General features: G+C 40.3%; 1 protein-coding gene across 1 annotated transcript in view; it reads right to left on the reverse strand.

Annotated features, from left to right (window-relative positions):
• grid2 (glutamate receptor, ionotropic, delta 2) overlaps window positions 1-20,020 on the reverse strand; it is a 416,866-nt gene that overhangs the window by 173,370 nt on the left and 223,476 nt on the right. Inside the window, 2 exon segments of the mRNA XM_018668844.1 lie at window positions 1,219-1,424; window positions 14,907-15,194. Coding sequence (XP_018524360.1) covers window positions 1,219-1,424; window positions 14,907-15,194 — 494 coding nt within the window.

Genomic DNA, 20,020 nt, shown 5'->3' on the forward strand with positions numbered 1-20,020 from the left:
ACCTTGAGACACATTGTCACTCTGGCCGACACAGTGGACTCACTTCAGTTTGTTGCCATGCTACACTTACAAGGCTAAGACTACACAAACTCTCTCACATACACAGAAACACATTTATACACAAACACTGACGCTAACACACTCACAGACACACAATAACACCCCATCTTTCACCCCCTCCCTGTTACGCCTCCAACCAAATTAGATTGTGATTGCTCTTTCCGAGGTCACTTTTAATTAAACTGAGATGAGAACATGACACATGGGATTAAGCCCCATCCTACCACTTCAAATTATGAATTCCTAACTAATGCTAGAGCCTATTGCTTTCAACCATGACCTCCATATCATTTATGTATAAGAGCAAAAGGAACTCCCCTAATCATCTTCTTCTGCAGAGATAAAGAGCACGGTAGGAGGGTGGATGTGTGTGTATGAGTTCACATTTGTAAGTGAAGTAAGGGAGTAGTTAAAACAAGGTAGTGTTACTGTGCACCATAAATCAACACTGACTTGACAGGAGAGAGGAGGGGAGAAACAGAAAGTAAAAGAGAGAGAGAGACCAAAAGAGTATGCAGAAACTGAAGAATATTTCCTCATGTCTGATGTAAATGTTCAGAGCATCATGAATAAAACTTCATTGGATTTGAGAGGACTAGCTGCTATATTTGTAGCGGATCTGGTTAATTTGTAGAGACACAGAGAGCTTATTTGAGTCAGGGAAACATCCATGAGCCTCTTAACATGATTAGTACATGTATGACCATGCAAGATATAATCCTGTCAGAACACATTTGATAACCTAATATACACAAGTAAAACCAAAACTATTGTGATCATGTGATAGAGCATCCAAGCCTTGACAAAGGCAGATCCTCCTGTTGTGGATTTTGTGCACATAGTCAAGAAAGTCTACCTAACAACTTCAGCCTGACTCTGGACATACTTCTTTTTCCTCTGGTAGATAAGATGCAGTGCTGATGTATTCAGTTAGATGAAGTTTGGCCAAAAAAATCCATTCCTGATTGATTCCAGCCTAGGAGGAGCTGTACTGACCTAAACAACAATTTTCTATTTCTGTACCGAGGCATTTAGATCAACAAGCCATACTAACATCTCAATAGACAGGACTGTGAGGAAAGCCTGAACTACTACTACTGGTGTTGTCCACTTACATTATTAATCGCAAAACGTAGGACCAAAAAACACTCTCCTTACCTCAGTTATAAAAGCCTTGGCAGTGGCTGGGCTCATGAACAGCACAGCTCTGCGTAGTGTGTCCCTGTATCGATGCAGCTCTTCCACGCGCATTGTTCTGAACAGACTTGTGATCATCATGTTGATATTAGATTCCACCTTCTGAAGGGATACGTCCATTCCCTGCTGAGAGGTCCGGTCCAGGAAATCTTCAATACCACGGATATCTGGGGGAAAAGAGGTAGAGATAGAGATAGAGGTGTGACTATAGATTTGGCTATAGAGGCACACAAACATTCCTCTCTGAGTATTATATTTAAGTGAGAAAAAAAACAAAAAAAAACAAGACATTATAAAGGACAGGCAGAGCATAGAGACAGATTGTACACACAGATTTAGGACAAATATTAAGACCATCACTGATGACTTTATACCATATTCTCTGCTGTAGCTGACTGATTATCTCTCTGCATGAATAGGTTCAGTAAATAATTCAAATCACAAGCTTTTACTTGAAGTGATTCTTTGCTATCAGTGCATCTGCATTACTTAACTTTTATCCTTTATATTTATCTGAACTAAGGCTTTTGTTGTCACCACAGCACATCTGTCAGTACTGAATACCTTTCTTTCTAGAAACTGGAAGGCACAAAAGCATTCTGTTGACATGCCCTGTCTTACACACACACACAGACATGAAAACAAAAGCATATGGTGGTGATTCATTGAATGTGGGAGGCATGTTTTTTAGCCTGTTTGATCTATTGATGTAGATACTTTGGTTTTTTGATGTTGATAGACAAAATATCAGAAGCAAAAGACATATAAAAATCAAAAGGTTTATATAAACTTTACAGTTCTGCTCTGGTGAGGAAAGAAATAAAAGTTTTTTTTTTTTTTTTTGATGTTTACATCTTGAATTTTAGCATCAGAATTTGACGATGCATATTCAAGCAACAAGAGTTGTTGAGTTGACCTCTGTTTTTGAATCTGAAGTGAGTGTACTGAAATATGGTAAATTCAATATAGCATTTGAATTTTTGTACACTGTGAAATTGACTATTGAGAAGTTCACAAAGTAAAAGTTAGACCATATACAGTAAATTCCTCAATTCATTTTTCTTATTTCCTGTGATGTTCGTCAAGTATCTGTCCTAAGCCTGTTCTTTTGTTGTGCTGTCTCCTTGGTCAAATCATTTATAAATATAAGATTACTATCACAGCTATATTGATGACATTCAGCTTTATTTGTAGGTAAACCCAAATAATATAGATCCATCCAAACCCATGGGAGCTGTCTTCACAAAGATTGGATGGCCAGTACCTTCCTCCGGGTGAACAAAACCATTCTTTTTCTGTGATTGATAATTGTGTTCCCCAATGACTAAAAACCTCAACCAGTTTGCTGAGTATCTGGAAGCATCTGTCTTCTGAACTAAGGAAGACTGAGTGGTGAATATATATAATAGTAATATTCTTGAATCTAAATCTCACAGTAGTCAAACCAGATGTGATGAATTTTAAACAAACGGAGGCTTTAGTTATGAGACTGGAAAAAAAAAGACTTAAGTTGGCTTTTATCACTTGAACTTCAATCAGGGAAAGAGGTTTTGTTGAGATGAATGTATGTGCTGTTAGGACAGGGGTGCGTTAGCCAAAAAGAGTACAATTTTGCTGAATTGGATATACATATTCTTATCAGCATGCTGAGAGAATAACTCATGACACTGTTAAGAGTTTCGATTAACACACCAAACCACTGTAATTATCACTATTAAGAGTTATTTTTGTATGATAACAGAATCAGGATGCTTGTGTCAGTATTTTCACTGCCTGGACTCCTCTATTCTTAATGAGCTACATTGCAGGTCAAGGTAATCTTAATTAAGGCACTTTGGTTGAGACCACTGCTAATGATGTCAGAGGATGTGTGTGTGTGTAGGGTGTGTGTGGGGGGGGGGCTATGTAAAGCAACTACCTAATGATGTATTTGATATGGAAAACGGATGACACCACCGTCATTGCCAGTGTCATGGCTAAGCAATTAACTGGATTGATTAGACTTGTTAAGGGCCAGAGGGCTAGGGCGATGGTGTGATTGCATCAATGCCAAATTTTGGAGGTTTAACAGCATATTAAGAGGAGAGACACCATGCAATGGCATTGATTCAGAAAGAAATTAATTTGGAAAGAGGACAAACACAATCCTGTGCACATGCACATACACACATGACACTGACACTCATAATATTCAGTCTGTGAGTTAAGAAGGTTAAGCAAGGACAGTGGGAGATATACTGGACAGTCTCTCTGTATGTCAGATATCACACAAACACCTTTTTCCACAGTGAGAAGATTAAGAGGGAATGTTTCAGCAACAACGACATAACATGGTGAGGAGGAATATGACAGCAAAGTAATACCAGTTTGTGCTGGAAAGTTGAATTCTTTCTCTTGCAACTTCATTTCCTTTCCCAAACATGTGCATAGCAGCATAGACATACAATACACTCAAGCAGACAAAGAACTCCAAAGGACAACAGCTGGGCATCCAATCTGTTTACAAGGGAATTTTAAATTGAAACAGACTTGTGTGTCTGTCTGGGCATACACATGCACACATGCAGATGTGCATGTCTTGCTGTGTTAGCAAAACATAGAATGAGTGAATGCTAAATTTCATCATGGGTCAAGGATCTACAATCGTGGTTTGCCTACTAATTGTGACATTTTTGTTTTAGCTCTCTGTGTGCCTGTGTTTGTATACAGAGACATCGTGATGGCATCTTTAATGGCCAAACAACAGTGCTCTAATCTGTCCTGGAGTACAGAGTTATCAAGTCATTAAAATCTAATTACTATTATTAATTAGCAGAGATAATTATTCGTAGTAATAGCAGTAATTACTGTTAACTATATTATCACTGGCAACACAATCATCATCACAAGTGCTGTGATTCCTAATGATATCCATCCATAATTGCAATACACACAGACAGGCTAGTACAACTTTAAAATAACATGTAATATGTGGTAATTTACTTAAAAGTTGTAGGAACAGAAATCACCCTACATTTGACTGTAGGGTTTATTTCAGAGATGATATTTTTAATCCTGCGCCTTAGTTTATCATGGCTCCATTTTTCATCACAATAAATGTGAAATTCCATTCACTTTTTCATCCTCATCAATAAACACCAGAGCAAAAAAGATGTATGATTGCTCACACACAAACAAACACACACAAACAAACACACACACACACACACACACACACACACACACACACTACATGCTCTATACTTTCACCAGTATAAGCAGATTTAAGCTTTGTTCTTTAATCTTCATATTTATCCTGGCACGGCCACTGCCATTCATAATCAATGGTGCCAAGCCACATAAACATTTTTACACTGTCTGATTTATGTTCTCTGTGGTAAAAAAAGGCATGTAAATCAACAGAATCAAAAAGCTTTTGTCAACAGAGCAAGAAGAAATTAAACTATGCGGAGAGCACAGTGCATAACACTTGGTTGCTTATTCTTATGCATGTCATGCTTGTTTTACATCACAAATTAATTTGTGCCAGTCCAGTTTTCACCAGCATGTGCTTAGCAATCGGTCTGGGCGTCTGTAAGCTTTATGTTGGATCTGCCTATTTTAGTGGCTGTGTTATAGGCCTCTTTGTCGCCTTGTACCTGCCTGTCAGCTATTCCCTCTGTCTGCTTGCTTGCCTTGGTGACTGACTGGCGGGTCGGACTGGCTTTATTTGCCATCATCAATCCTTTCTCCACTCTAGCTTATAGTACAGGTTGTGTGTCTAATGCATTTACCTTGCTTCACTGTGTGAGGAGCTTAAACAACAACAAACCCAACTGTCTCATACAGCTCACTCAAACTCCCTGCTCTAAAAACAACATTGTATTTGTAAATAACTTACTACAGGATAATGTGAGGTATACAAGGTTGTATACAGTATAGGCTATAAACAGTCATTGAATAATTTGTCTAAAAATTGCAGAGTGCATTGTGTGCAACTCATGAAGTTAAAATTAAAAGGTGCAAAAAAGTAGAATTCACTATAATAAACAGTTTAAGTCAGGAGATCCTCCAGCAAAATAATGAGGCATACAGGAGAGATGAGAAAACTGGTATTATAGTGTGAGATATTCAGTGTAGTTTTGTATGACTACCACTGAGACAATTAACAAAAAAGTCCCTGACTTTCAAATGTGGACATATCCTTGTCCCATTTTACACATTAATAGTCAAAAGCATCCTCATTCCCTCCATCAAAGTTTGGTTGAGTTCCTGCTTCCTGCTGTTCAAAGGACACGGCTTGAGCATGTACTCCCCACTGCTGAGCGGATCATTGACTGTCAGAACTGCTCTCCGTCAAGGAGCTTCAGGACACCGTAGCGGATAAAAAGACGGGTAAAATTGCCACCGACCTTGCCCACCCAGGCAACCATCTGTTTGAGAAACATTCCTCTGGGAGACGGTACCGGTCCATTAACACCTATGATCACCCATCACCTCAACAGCTTTTTCCCCAAGCGCTGTCACCTTACTCTACCACTCCCCCGAGTCTCTGATGCAAAGACATACTGTGCATCCCTACAGTCCCAGGCCTCTTCATCCTCATCTAATAGAGATGACTGTATTACTACTGCCATGCTATTCCCTTTTAACTAAGTGGTTTGTGCAAACATTTTTCAAAACTTTTAGAGTGTTCTATGACCTGGAGTCACTTCAGGTTTTGTACACTATGTCACCTCACATACTTTCTGTTTTTTTCATAATAAAGAACAAAACAAAGATTTCAATGATGTGCTAATTTATACAATAGAACTCCAGCCATGTCACCATTGAGAATGGGAATAACTTCTGACACCCTGCAATATGCCATCATTGCTCTTAAAATGTTATAAACAAGTGGAAATGAATGGACATTTTGCAAGGAAAATTCACTCAAGTGGAATGGTTTCCATGATTCCTTATAAAACAAGGTTGAGGTTTGTATCGTAAGGGTCTCTGTGTGTCCCTTTCCCCCATTTGTCAGGCTTCCCTTCTTTCCCCTCTACCCCATCTATTCTCCAAGTCCCTGGCTCAAAGTGAAAGCTAGAGGTAATGTAGTGTAGCAGCCAAAAGCATGCAGGGATTTTACCTGCATGTACCGACCAGCTCAGTGGTACTCTGTCTGTGCTCAGAAACCTCCACCCTGTCCTCCCCTGCTTGCTTTCCCCTCATCCCTCTCTCCCCCTTTGGCTTTCCATGTGAAACCTCCCTCAGTTTCTCCAGTTTGCTTTCTGTTCTCTTGGGCTGAATCTCATTTTGGGAGTGAGTAAAGTTCCAAACTGTTATTTCACTCTGAGGCAAGCTCTATGTTATGTGTAATGTCTGTCAATCCCACACGAGTCTAATGTTTGCATACCATCAACAGCCTGTGCTTGCTTCTTTTAACTCTGACAGTTTTCTTTGTGCCATCACATACCTTTTAAGTAAAAAACATGGGTTGCTGGAGTCTGCACTGAGAACATCCCTTTAGAGGGAGAAAAGCAAAGAGGATAAAACATTGGCATGAACTTTACACTGTGAAGAACTGACATCGACCAACAGTCCAAAAGGAGACGTTAACACATCTGGTTTTAGACTAGATTCCCCTGAGTGTGGAGTAAGAGGGAAACATCAAACATCTGCAAATGAGATTCAGCCGATGTAACTCCTTGGCTGTCTGTCAGAGCCTCCCTGTTCCCCTGTTCTCCCTCTTTCACTGCCTTTGCTTGACTTGCAAATCTTCTCCACCTTCAAATAATAAAGAAAATACAAAACTCTGGGACTGTGCACTTTTCACTCTGCATCTAAATTTACAGTTTCAGGCCCTTTTCTCTCCCATCCTTCTTCTTTGTTTCAACCTTCCTTTCACTGCCCAAGGCATTTAACTTGCAACTTTTGTTAGAGAGGTACTGAGGAACAGTCAACCTTTACTGATGGTGACTTTACCAAGAGGTTTTGTCCATCCATCCAGCTTGACTGAGCTACCAGAGCTACCAAGTCTTCCCAAAGATTAGTGCCTGCTCTCCAGCAGGGAGCGTGGCTTGACCGCCCACTGTCCATATCACCATATCATAATGTGAGTTTTTTTTGGAGCCATAGAATCCATGCTGACATAAATTAGTTATGTTCAACTGGTGAGGAAAACTGGGGAGGAGTGGGGTAGGATAAGTGTGACGTTTAATGCCAGTGTGATTGGTTGAGGCTAAAGTGTGTATCACAGCAATACATCGCAGTGCTTTATACTGATGTTGTTGTTTTTTCCACTTTCTGTAAGGTAAGTGGAAAGAGATTCATCATTCTTGCAGTTTGTGTATGGACCAAAAGATGTTACTGAAGGGTTTTTTTTGTTTGTTTGGACAAGTACATACTGAGTATTATTATTATTATTGTCATTGATAATAATAATAATAATAATAATAATAAAATTAGTCACCCACTAAAACATTGGATATAACTAATAGGTTCTGACCCTGATCAACAGAAAAAAGTAGAGAAAAAATAATTTTCAATAGAAATGTATTTATGTGCAGCTACCTCTCATACTATCACCACCCTGTTCTGTTCTGCTGTTAGACCAACATCCTTATCTCTTTGCTTTGTCTTTCCCCTCGGCCTTTACCTCGAGCTATCCTTATCCCTGCCCCAGGCATTTCACTGTTGTATGGCTCAAAGGCAGTGGTTCTTAAAATATGGATTGAGCCTCAAAATGGAATGCAGGCCTATTTCTCATAAGCCCACACCTTGAGAATTTATATCTCAGTTGAAGTTGTGGCTGAAAATGTTCAAGTACTCAGGCCTTGGGATCAGAGCCTAAATTTGGGAAGTTTACCACTATATAGGAAATAAAATGCTTTAGGCCCTAAAGCATCAAGTATCCCAGCTGCCTATTGGTCTCTAAATCATCTATTCCTTTAGATCTAAGTGCCTATCTCCGTCCACCACTCTTGCTTTATTTCCCTCCTTCTCTACCTCTCTTCCACTCTTTTTTTTTCTCAAAGCCTCAGGCTTCAGAGTCAAGAGTCCCCACAGAGAGCTTAACTAACACTTGTAAAAAACCAACACCCTATAAAAGGCTTGGCACCTTTTAGGTGTGCATCACCTTCCCTATCTCCCCAAATCTTCTCTGTCTTTTAATCCCCCCACACACGTTCTCTTTTCTGCTATTCACATACCTTTAGTGTCCAAACTTTTCTCCAGCTTCCTTCTTTCCTCGTTTCTTCCAATTCTTTGTGACCTATTTTGTGACCTTCCTATGCCTTGAGCTGTTTTGATATTGCCATATTTTTGTTTCTGCTAATATACACTATTCAGGAAATACATATACAATACAACAGCATGTTCTTACAGTAATCAAAACTGAAAAAGCACAGGCACAAAGTATCTGGTACCAGGGTAAGACACTATTTCGTTTTCCACACAGGACTGTGCAACATGATTAAGTCAGGTTTAAAGGGCCCGTGAATTTTAGCATAATTTGGATATGTGAAAATTATGGACTATATACTGCCTACTTTATGTAGCCGATTGGATTAAAGCTAGACATTTCCTTCCAAGGCTGAGTTGACAGCTAACTCTGAAGTCTACCAAACACCTAGAGAATTTCACCCATTTAGCTATCTGTAAAAAACATTTATGCTTCTTTGGTTTTGTCCTATGAAAAAGTCTTCACAGTCTGCCATATGTTCATATTCTTAAAGCTACCTTGTTTTAGTCTGGCTCCCTTGCTAGAGGACTGCATTAGGACTGGGATCGCGTGAGAACAAAACATTATTCATATCCAGCACCATCCATTACACAATTGACAACTTTGGTTGCGTTTTGAGGGTGTTGTTTGCAGCTCCCTTTGATGATGGTGCATCTAAAAGAGGAGAGAACATCAGTGACCTGCTGTTCCAGAAACTCTTTGCATGAGTGTTTTCCCTGCAGGACAGGAGAAGACACAAAATCAATGGAAGTCTATTGTGTGGGCGTAAATGGTCAGAAGGTTTGCAGGTAAGGGCTGGAGCGGACAGAGACATTGCGGGAGTGGGTGGTAATGGTCAGGAATCTAGTGGGAGCAGGAATAAGAAAAAGGTCCTGTGCAGGGCTCTGGCACTCTCTCTCTCTCGCTCTCTTTGTGTATGTGTGTTTCTCACTTTTCATTGCACCTCCAGTGTCCTCCAAGGATGTAAAACTACTTCTCTGGGGTCACACCCTTCTGTAAAAGGTTTTACACCCTTTTTAGTTGTTTTTGTGTTTATCTGCTTGCCTGACTGCCTTTTACTCTACCCTACCTAATCTGCTATGCCTTTAGATCTGTGTCCCTATCCCCTCTCTGCTTTACTATTTCTGTTTTCCGTTATATATTCACAATCTCTTTTATCTCTTTTTCTCTCTTGCTCTCTGAACGATTTTACTCTGGAGAAGACAAAGTAAGACATGACCTCCCTGTATAAAGCTTGTAGATCTTTGGTGTTTGACTCATGAGTGTACCTGTTTGCCTCCATTCCTCTGAATCTGCCTTTATCATCAACTTTCCCACGTCTCGCTTGGCATAGCTTTTATGTATTTTTCACCCTCTCTTTCACCTCCCACCAGTCTTCCTCCCCTGCAGCTTCTCTGGGCTTCACTACCGTTACAAAAAAGGATATCCATCTATCCATCTAGGTATCCATCTCTCATCATTCCTTGTTCTCTTTCCCCTGTCTCTACAAACAACTTCATACTCGTCAGTTTCGTCAAGCTCTCCTCTCTCTTTTTCTTCCTCCCTCACACAGTTTTGTCACCTGCAATTCAGATATGGTTCAAGTATTGCAACTCATCACTTCCAAATAATGTCCAAACAAACATCCACGTAAAGATTTATGGATTTGCAGATGTTTGGCTCATTAATCCTCCTTTCTTTTTCCCCTAAACTCTGCCACCACCACCAGTCCTCTCAGGCCTTTTGTGTCACTATTGTACTAAGTCATGTCCTTCCACAATATTGGCTGGGTGACACAACAGGTCTGCATCTGGCAACTTCAAAGTAAATGTAGTTTCAAAAAAGATCAAACTGGAAAATATAATTCCTATATTTCTAAGCATACAAGAGCTGACATCAAAAAAAGACAAGAAAACCCATCATTGACGTTATAATTGCTCAGCTAATGTGTTTACATCTAAATGTTTTGAAAAAAAGAATTAATTGCTTAAAGCATAAGACAGGAAGCAGAGTATATGACTACTGTATGTCTCATCTATTAGAGAAATATGTACCTGAGTGTGTTAAATAAGTAAGTTTTAAGATGGTTTTCATGTAGTAGTGGAATTAATTGGTAAATAATTTCAATCTTGCCTGTTACATGCAGTATTTCTTCTGAAAGTTAAAGCGTTTCAAAATGAAAAATCACAGCATTACCCTCCGACAAGCACCTGCTGTACCTTCCTGTTCTCAATCTCCTCTCAATGTGTTACCATGTGAAACCCGCAGAGGATCGAATTGACAGTGGGATTTTACCTACCATGAGTCCTCTTTAAGTGAAACCTTGACATTTCAAATTTCTTTTTTTTTTCCCATTGGCGTCCTCACACTTTAAAGGTCTACATGTCATCCATTTGAGATAAAAATCAAATTTTACATCCATCTCTTCTTTAACAGCATCGTATGACTTATTATGTTTTGTCCTATGACCACAGCCTTTTTATATCTAGTCCCTTTTTTTCTTTCTCGCTTTCATTTTTCTCTTGCATTTCTCTGCTCAATAAATTCTTCAGCTCCCTCTGCCCTGTCAAGTATTTGCTTTGTTCACTTCTACAAAGGAGCAGATGCAACAAAGTGATACAACACTCTTCACTGTAACTTCAACAGACACAATGTGGGACAGATTTTTCTTCATGTGAACCCATAAGATAGTGTTTGTTGCTGACTAATGAGCAAATTGTTAAGAGGGAGTTTAAAGATAGGAGGGAGGGGGGTTTAAGGTATGAAATTCTGTTATAACACTATTACATTCTTCATTAGGCAGCACTGTGCAGTGTGAAAGAGCCATGTTTAATGACCATGGACATGGGCTACAACCTGAACCCCAACCTACAACACTTTTAGCACATGGCACAGACCCAAGACACTATAGCATCTACTGTATGGACTGCATTATGACAAACTGGGCCTGGAATAAATGGTATCCTCTTAAGGTGGGCACCAATTTACCATATTGATTTAACATTTAATTTAAAAAAAAAACTTGTGCTAAAATATTTATAACTAGACACTCAGCGTGCAGGTAATGGAAAACAGGCATAAAGGAATAAGATGACATTTTATAGGTTTGCTACTTTGACCACCACACCCAATGTGTAACATATATCACCGTTGTGAGGTGAATAGCTGTATCCCACATGGATGCATTTAAATGACTTATCTTCAACTTATGACATGAAACGTTTATCTTGGTTAATATTTGAGGCTTTTTATCATTTCACCCACTTCTCACTTTTATTGAGAGAAGCATATTTGTCCAAAATATCAACACTTTTCTGATTTCCTCCTAATAAAAGACTGGCGACCTAACAAGCATCACACTTTTATAAAGCTCTTTTGTTCAGCTATAACCTTTTAATATTGTGTCTCAGGCCCCTCTTGTCATTGGCTAAAAGCAAAACAAAACAAATCATCTTAATGTCAACAGTGTTATTACCACTAAGTGGTACTTCCCACATTTGCTCAACAAGGCCAGTGTTGCTCTGACTGGATTATGGGCAAGGTCACTCAGCAGGTAACAGCAACCTGTCACTCATGTTTTCAATATATGTCAGGTTTTACAGTGTGAGTACAAGACACCTGATGAAAGCCTGAAAAGAAGTGAAAGCAAAAACAGAGAGAGGGAAAGGAAAGGAAGATGTAGGGAGAGGGAGAGAGATAAACTATGAGAGGAAAGAGAGGGAGAGAGAGATAATAGAGAGAAAACATGTGTTCTCAGTGTCCGGAACGCACCAGTAGAGCTGAAAATAGGGATTGGGACAGTTGCACCGTAGCTTCATTTGAGAGGACACACTCGGCTGTCTGTTCTCTAAAGAACTCTCCTTGTACAGAGGCGAGGCCTTTTGGGAACACTGCTATCATCTTAAAAGGCCATCTCTGTCTCTCTCTCTCTGCCTTGCTTTCTTGCTCTCTCTCTCTCTCTCTCCCCCTCTTGCGCTCTTACTTCTCCCTTCTCTCCTTGAACAGGGGGTAAGGCCATTAGGGAACAATGGCGATATCTTTAAAGGGCCTTCTGTGGCTGAGAGAACAGCACTGCCAAAACCCAGAGGATCCATGTGCTGAATCAGTGGTCACAGAGCACAGAGAGGATAGAGGGATTTATGGGGTAGGGACATGTGTGTGTTTGTGTGCACGCATATGTGTGTGTGTGTGTGTGTGTACTATTGTGTAGATATTATGTGTGGACTATGCCACATTTGGGGACAAATTTTGAATTGAAACCAGTTCATTGAAGGTTGTCTAGCCAGGGGCAAAATGGGTTCCCCTGTTTTCAGTCTTGATTAGGGTTAGGTTAAGGTTAGAGGAAAGGCCTTTTCCCAACAGGCATGAATATATTTGTCAGTAATTGCAGTGCAACTGTTAAGAAGTTGATCTCATGGCAGCCATTTCTCAATCTGCATACAAATATCATGCAAAATGCATGCAAAGCATGTACGGCAAAGAGCCAATTTTGCGTGTAGGTGATATGCATCTCCTTTTCATGGCCATGTGATGCATTTCAGATGAGGTGTGACTTTCTTTTTATTGTATAAGGTGATTTTTGGGTTACTAGGAGGAGGCATGTGTTGGGTGACTTCATTATGTTGCATGAGCATCAGGACAGCAGTGTTCAAGACCAGTAACTTTTTTTTTTCTTTTTTTTTTTTACATTTTTATCATGTCAGGACATTTGTTCTAGACAGTCTGACCTCCATTCCACGCATGTCAGTACCCTTAAATGGTATCTTTACAGATTTAATGCAAACCACAATCTTTCTTGAAAACTAACCAAGTGGTTTTTGTGCGTAAGCCAAACAACACTGAAAGGAGTGGCATATTATTTGTGCACAAATTGATGAGACCAGTGTGGTAATGGAGACTTTCACAGTAATGCAGAACTTGCATGTAAATGTTGCGTACATGCAAGTTATATATCCATGTAATAACAATCTTCATCATTGTTGCCCTGGCCTTAACACATCATCCAGACACACTGAGCAGGATGACTGTTATACACGCTTCAACTGTGTTATTGTATACCTGTAGTCTGCCAATTATTACAAAATTCTTCCCAAATGTTGCTCAGTGTTGATTTAATTATGGTATTCACTGCACTGACATCTGCAGTGTGGGACTAGCATTTCCAGAAGGGCCACATTAGCCACTATTCAATATTCATCCAATATAAACTGCGTGGTAGAGCTCACCATAGAACATACTTTCTTATGACATATTCAATACACTGATAAAATGCTTAATGCCTTGGAAGATTGAGTTTGAGCAAAACAATTTCACTGCAGAGATCACATTGGAGATCAATGCATACAACACATTAATTGTGTTAATTGACTACAATGAGTGAAATGGAGCCCCATTACGGCTATAAGGAGTAAATCAACGCTGAATCACCCAGGGCAGAAAACTATTACATTGCTCTCTAGGGGCTTAAACGTTTAGGTGTGCTATATTTCTGTCCTCCCAACAATGAGTGATGTCACAGCTGGTGTTTTCCATTAGCTAATACCTGGTTTGACATCACTCGTTGGAGTGAGATGTAAATTAAATGTGCTTTTAAGTAACCCAATAGAAGCAGTGCACCAGCAGTATTCTCTTCTGTTTGATTACATTAAATTAAATCACTTGTAAAATCCAGAACAAAGAAGATAGTGTAATGGTGTAAACAGGGAGTGTGAGTGAGTTTGATTAAGTTTGTAACACTACTTCCAAAGAGAGGGACAGCTGTGCAACAAGATATGATGATGTTAACATATTGTAGGCTGGGGTAAGAAAGGATGCAGACAAACCATGTGCATGAACACACCTACACATTTGAACACACCTGTACATGCATGGGAAACAACAGTACAATATTTCTGTAGAAGAGAGCTAAGACACTGAAGAAACAGGGTGGCACTTTATAGAAGGGACATAGGATGTTTCTCGTCTAATGTTAGAGTTAATGGACTGTAAATAGAGAGGGTGAAGAGACAGAGAGACACAGAAGGAGGGTAAAATGGGACAGCGCACCCACGCGCAGGCAGACTGATGTGTCTCCAGCATAAAAATGCATAAAGATACATATGCATCTGTGCACCTGTTTCTGTGCATATGCGTGCACATTGTAGAGAGAGAGAGAGAGAGAGAGAAAGAGAGAGAGAAAGAGAGAGAGAGAGAGAGAGAGAGAGAGAGAGAGAGAGAGAGAGCAAGATGGAGAGAGAGAGCCAGGGTTTTTGACTTAACTATACATCCATTAGCTCTCTAATGTCCTACCATGCTGAGAAACCATTAATACTGTTAGATCAGATAAATTCAGAATTTTCACTGCACTGGTTTCATAGATTAGACCAACTATAGATGTCAGCTCAAGTGAAACATCTTCCTTACCTACAAACAGACACAGAGACAGATAGATAGATAGACAGGTAGACAGAGAGCCTGAATGTTGCCTTACCAAAATCAGAATCATAGAAGAGGATGAACTTTTGCCAGCTGTACTCAGACACCACTTGCATGATGACCTCATTGAGATAGACAGGTGGGCGGACCATTAGGGTGTAGTCATCTGTTCCAGGGACGCGACTGGTGGGCGGGCAGGCGGAGCGGGGTGTACCCGCTGGGGAACGCTGGATAAAGAGGTGGGGGATGTGCATGGCATCGGCAAGAGTCTGAAGGCTGCCTGCCGACATGCAGCCAATTGAACTGACCAGGGCCAGGATACCACGGTTCATCAGCTCACAGGCTGGATGGAGGGGAGGGAGGCAGCAGAGAAAGAAGGAGAGGGGAGGAGGAAAACAGAAGAAGAATTTGTTATTTTTCAAAGCATACAAAGGAAATGATTCTACTACTCATTTTATGCCAGGATTCACTAGTGGTAAAAATATCTTTTACAACTACAGGCAAAACCAAGTCATATTTTTGATCCCAGTAATTCTTTGTGCTAAGAGTGCAGCAAGGCAAGTAATTCCTATTCTACAGGTCACCACACTGCAGCACCAACTAAAGAGACAAGGAAATTGTTTATTTGTTTCCACATGCATTGCAGAGTTATTTTGAGAACCAAAGATGCTGTAGTCATATACAACCTGTTCTGTGGTAACAAGAAATAGAGAGGGATACATACACAGGAAAAGATACAGATGGGTGACAAATTCAGGAAAAATCTAAAACACAAGTGGAGAAAAACATGACAATGCCCCCATCCACTGATGGGTCACTGAATGGTTTGATGAGTTTGAATATGATGTGAGTCATACACTATGGCCTTTGCAGTCATTAGGTCTCAACCTATGGCAGATTTTAGATTGACATGTTAGACAGTGCTCTCCACCACCATTGGCAGAATGGTGTTCTATCACTCCAGTAGAGCTCCAGAGACTTTGTCACCTGTCTGTATATAGGCAGCAGAGTAGGAACACATTGTGTTCTACATGGAAAAACCAACTGTAACACAGAAGGATTTTTTTCTGCACTACTTCCTTGTCAATAAATACAGGCAAACTTCCGAAAGCCTCAAAACATTTATGTCAAGCTGTCACAGAGTATTGTCAGTCATTTTACCAATGAATGGTGACGCTGAGCTGATAAAAGTACATATAGAAATAGGGGTTCATGTTTGACCTTCCTATGAGACATGAAACTTACATGACACAGGATGACCACATCACTAGAACTAGTGCAGAACAGTTGCTGCTTTTTGCTCACTAATATTACATTTAAGTCAGAGCACAGTGACAGCACGTTTTTCCTTCCTTCCATCCATCCTTTAATTAATTGACCTCCAGGCTACTTCCTGAACAATAATGCAATATAAATCAGTCTAGTATGGAATATTGGTCTAAATTTTGCCTCTACAAAAAGTGTATTCAAAGTTTTATTATAATATCATGTTGCATTCTGTAGCATTCTTGCTGGAGAGACTATCCACAATCCTCCAGTTGTTTGTGTTCTGCTGCCTAAATGCTCCTCAGCTCTGAGACACTATCTGTGCTTATTTCACCTCCTTTTCCTTTTCCTCCTTTTCACTTTTCATGCTTCCTAGGCCTCTAGTGCTGTCAAAAACACCTCTACCTCCTCCCCTCTCAACCCACTCCCCTGTTATCTTCCTTCTTGTCCAAAGCAGCCCCTCTGAGTGCTTACCTTTCAGCCCCAATCATTTCAGAGCCGCAGTCTTGCAGTGATTTTCATTTTAGTTGCCTTACAGCACCACAGAATGTTGTACACTGTCCTCAGTTTGGAGTCATCTGCCTTTTTCCTCCACCTCCTATCTAACATCCCTACTTCAACACCTTTCCCATTCCACCCACCAATCTTTTTCACCATCTTTACTCACCAGCCGTTTTCTCCCTCATCTCTTGTTTACCCTCGTGGCAACACAAACATCCATCTATCCTCTTTCCATCCCTTACTCAAGCCATTTTTGATTCATCACCTCTTTATTTCTTTATTTGCTGCATACTTCTTTGCCTCCCACAGTCAGCTCCTCCAGTGCTTTTACCCACATGGCCACCCCTGCTTTGCCCTTATGTCCTTGCCCCCTTTTTCCATCCCTCATCCGTCCTGATCTTAATTTCATCCCTCACTTCTGCTCCCATGTTGCTCCTCACCGCATCACTTGCTGTGTGCTAAGCACCAGACTTAGGTGTTTATTTTACTTCTAGCAGACTAAAACCCTGTCACACAAAAAGTGGTTAAAAAAAGCACAGTGAACTCAAACACACACATACACAGATACACAAATGGTGCAATGGCAATGTATAACGGCAAGAAAGCACATTCAAAAACACACACACAGTGAGCCTGTATAATGCCACGGAGTAATCTGTTGACACTGCAAAAATAAAGCCAGAGAAAGGAAGAAAGTTTCCAAGAAAGAAAAGCTTGAGGAGATTCACAGTGCTTAGAACAGAAGAATAAAACATTGCTATGTGTGCATATCTATGTAAGAGAGGGAGAGAAACAGACAGAGAGAGAGAAAGAGAGTCATTGTATTATCCTTGATGTTTTGGCAATATTGCTCACCTGACATTCATGCCAGAAAGGCATACTGAATTGAGAGGAAGGGGAAAGGGGGGCTGGTGTCTGGTTTGCACAAACAACCTGATGAGTTGGATTTCAAAGCGTTTTGTGAGGCTGAATTCTCAAATAGTGACAAGCATGTGCGTGCATGTGTCTGCCTGTGTATTAGTGAAGCACAACATGATGTCTGCTTCAGTGCTTTTGTTGCTTAACTGCGTAGTTTAAGTATTGCTGATTTAATTTGGGTACATTATATTTGAGCTGTGTACGTCACCCTAAAACTAATCTTATGTGACACTATATTTGTCTTGAACAGGCTGTGTTAGTACACCAAAAAGCTTAATACACAAGATCAAAGCTATTCTGGGGCTGTTCCACCTAAAAAAGTCACAGTTTATAAGGTACAATCGTCACGGTTGTCATTCAAGGCTTAAGAGGTTCAGTGACATAAATCAAATTTGGAGGCAATAGCTATAAGTATATGAACACAAAACCCATTCTGTAATTAACTGGCAATACTTTGTTAGGAATGATTTTCCTTTTTAGCAATAGCTAAAGGGTTATTTCAGGCAACCATTTCCTCGTGCACTGATGTAGAAGATTAATGAGTAGAAGCTAAAGCAGTTTCAGTCTCACTGCCCATTGTGCAAGTCCACATTTTGAGGAATTAATTAAAGTGTAACAATATATGATTAAACCTCACTAAGTCTTAGCGTACTACTTAGTCATGGCCATTATTCTTAAAACCAATGAGCCCGGGACTCATCTTCAATCTACTATCACCTTAATGTTTGAACATATGTACACCTCTGGGTGTGTGTGTGTGTGGGAAGATACACCTGTGGATTTATTTATGCATACTTTAAGTGTGAATGAATTTCATGCTTATGTATGTGCGTCTGCATTTTTCTGAATATTTGCGCTGAACAACACAGTCATGTATCATAAGCTGCATTATCCAGATTCCACATCCCCATTATAACGGTCATGCTAACTAACGCTTTAGCCGCCTCACTCTAGTCAAGCTATAGCACATTAGCTTAGCATCATCAAGGCTTCTGCTAATGGAAGGCTTTGCTAATCCTCCACTTATTAGGGCACTTTGGAGAATTAGTGCCCTCATCCCCTCTACATCACACACTCTTGAGTCGGCAGGGGGCTTCTAAGCACTAGGCTCATTAGTACTCTTTGCTAATGACTTAAAGGGCCTGTTGTGTTAACCCAACCCAATTTTGCATCACTCTGAAGTAGGCAACAGTTAAAGGAGAGTCAAAGTGAGTAAGAGCTGGAGGTGCTGGCACAGCAAAATATATCTGTGTGTAGTGACTTTGAAGAGTTTGACATTAAAAAAGGCACACCTTCCTGACATTATTGAAGGTTTAAGGTATGTGAACAATTCTAAAAAGCCATGCCTGAGTGACTAAGTATGAGTTGAATTTTAAGCTAAGCTGTACAGATGGACAATGTTTTCTTATACCATGCTACCACTTTAAGGAACAAGTGCTGTGTACTATGACTACACTTTGAGCACAAAAACAGGTTTCGATTTCAGAGAGAAGAGGGAGAAAGAGGTGTGTGTAGGAGTGCAAACAAATAAAAAAATGTAGCCATTTGGAATCTTTCACCTATCATCCTGAACCATAGCCACCCACTACACCACACTCACACACCACCATCATTGCCCACCCACACACGCAAAAACACACACACCCCTCATGCACATGAGCAGTATGATAAATCATTCTGAGATCAATCTCCCAAAAGCAGCAAAGATCTGTCAGGCAGTTATGCAGAGGTGTTTATTTGAGGGATGTACATGTCAGTCATGCACACAGACATGTACACATCTGAGAGTTCAGACTGTCAGCCACAGGGATTACTGTAAGGCTCTACCTTACTAATTCATCAGCTCTGTGTTTCTGTGTTTATTTATTTTCACTGGGATGCCATTATACCTGTGTAGTAATCTATCTCTTCATCAGACTTTGTGCATAGGTTCTGTTTTTCAAAATGAAATGGCTGATTGATCCTGCGAGTCTCAAAACTACCACTGGGACTCAACTTGCAAAATTAGATAAATCAACTGCTTCTCATAATTTTTCATATATTCAAAATGTATTGAACCACTGTCTCACAGAGATCTTGTTTACATGCAGACATTTTGATGTATGTTCTGCATGTCAGTGTGTATTGTACATGTGTTGCCTGTGACAGAGTATGTTATTGAGCTCTCTCTTCTCCAGCTTGTCGGTCAGTCAGAATAAATGGAGTGCAAGCACTTCACCTGCACCCAGGTGTGACCGATTCTTCTCTCTATCTGTGTCTCTCCAAGCAGCTCTCCTCCCACCACACGCTCACACACTCTCTCTCTCTCTCTCACACACACACACACACACACACACACACACACACACCACACACACTGTACACACTTTATCATTCTGATACGCAGTCGTCGAGTTTCTGCGGCCCAGTGACTGAGGATGGAAAACGAGAGGAAAGAGAGAGAGGGGCGGGAAGCAAGGAAATCAATACCTGAAGAAAACCAAT

This window comes from Lates calcarifer, linkage group LG13 (assembly GCF_001640805.2).
Source record: "Lates calcarifer isolate ASB-BC8 linkage group LG13, TLL_Latcal_v3, whole genome shotgun sequence".
Taxonomy (NCBI): domain Eukaryota; kingdom Metazoa; phylum Chordata; class Actinopteri; family Centropomidae; genus Lates; species Lates calcarifer.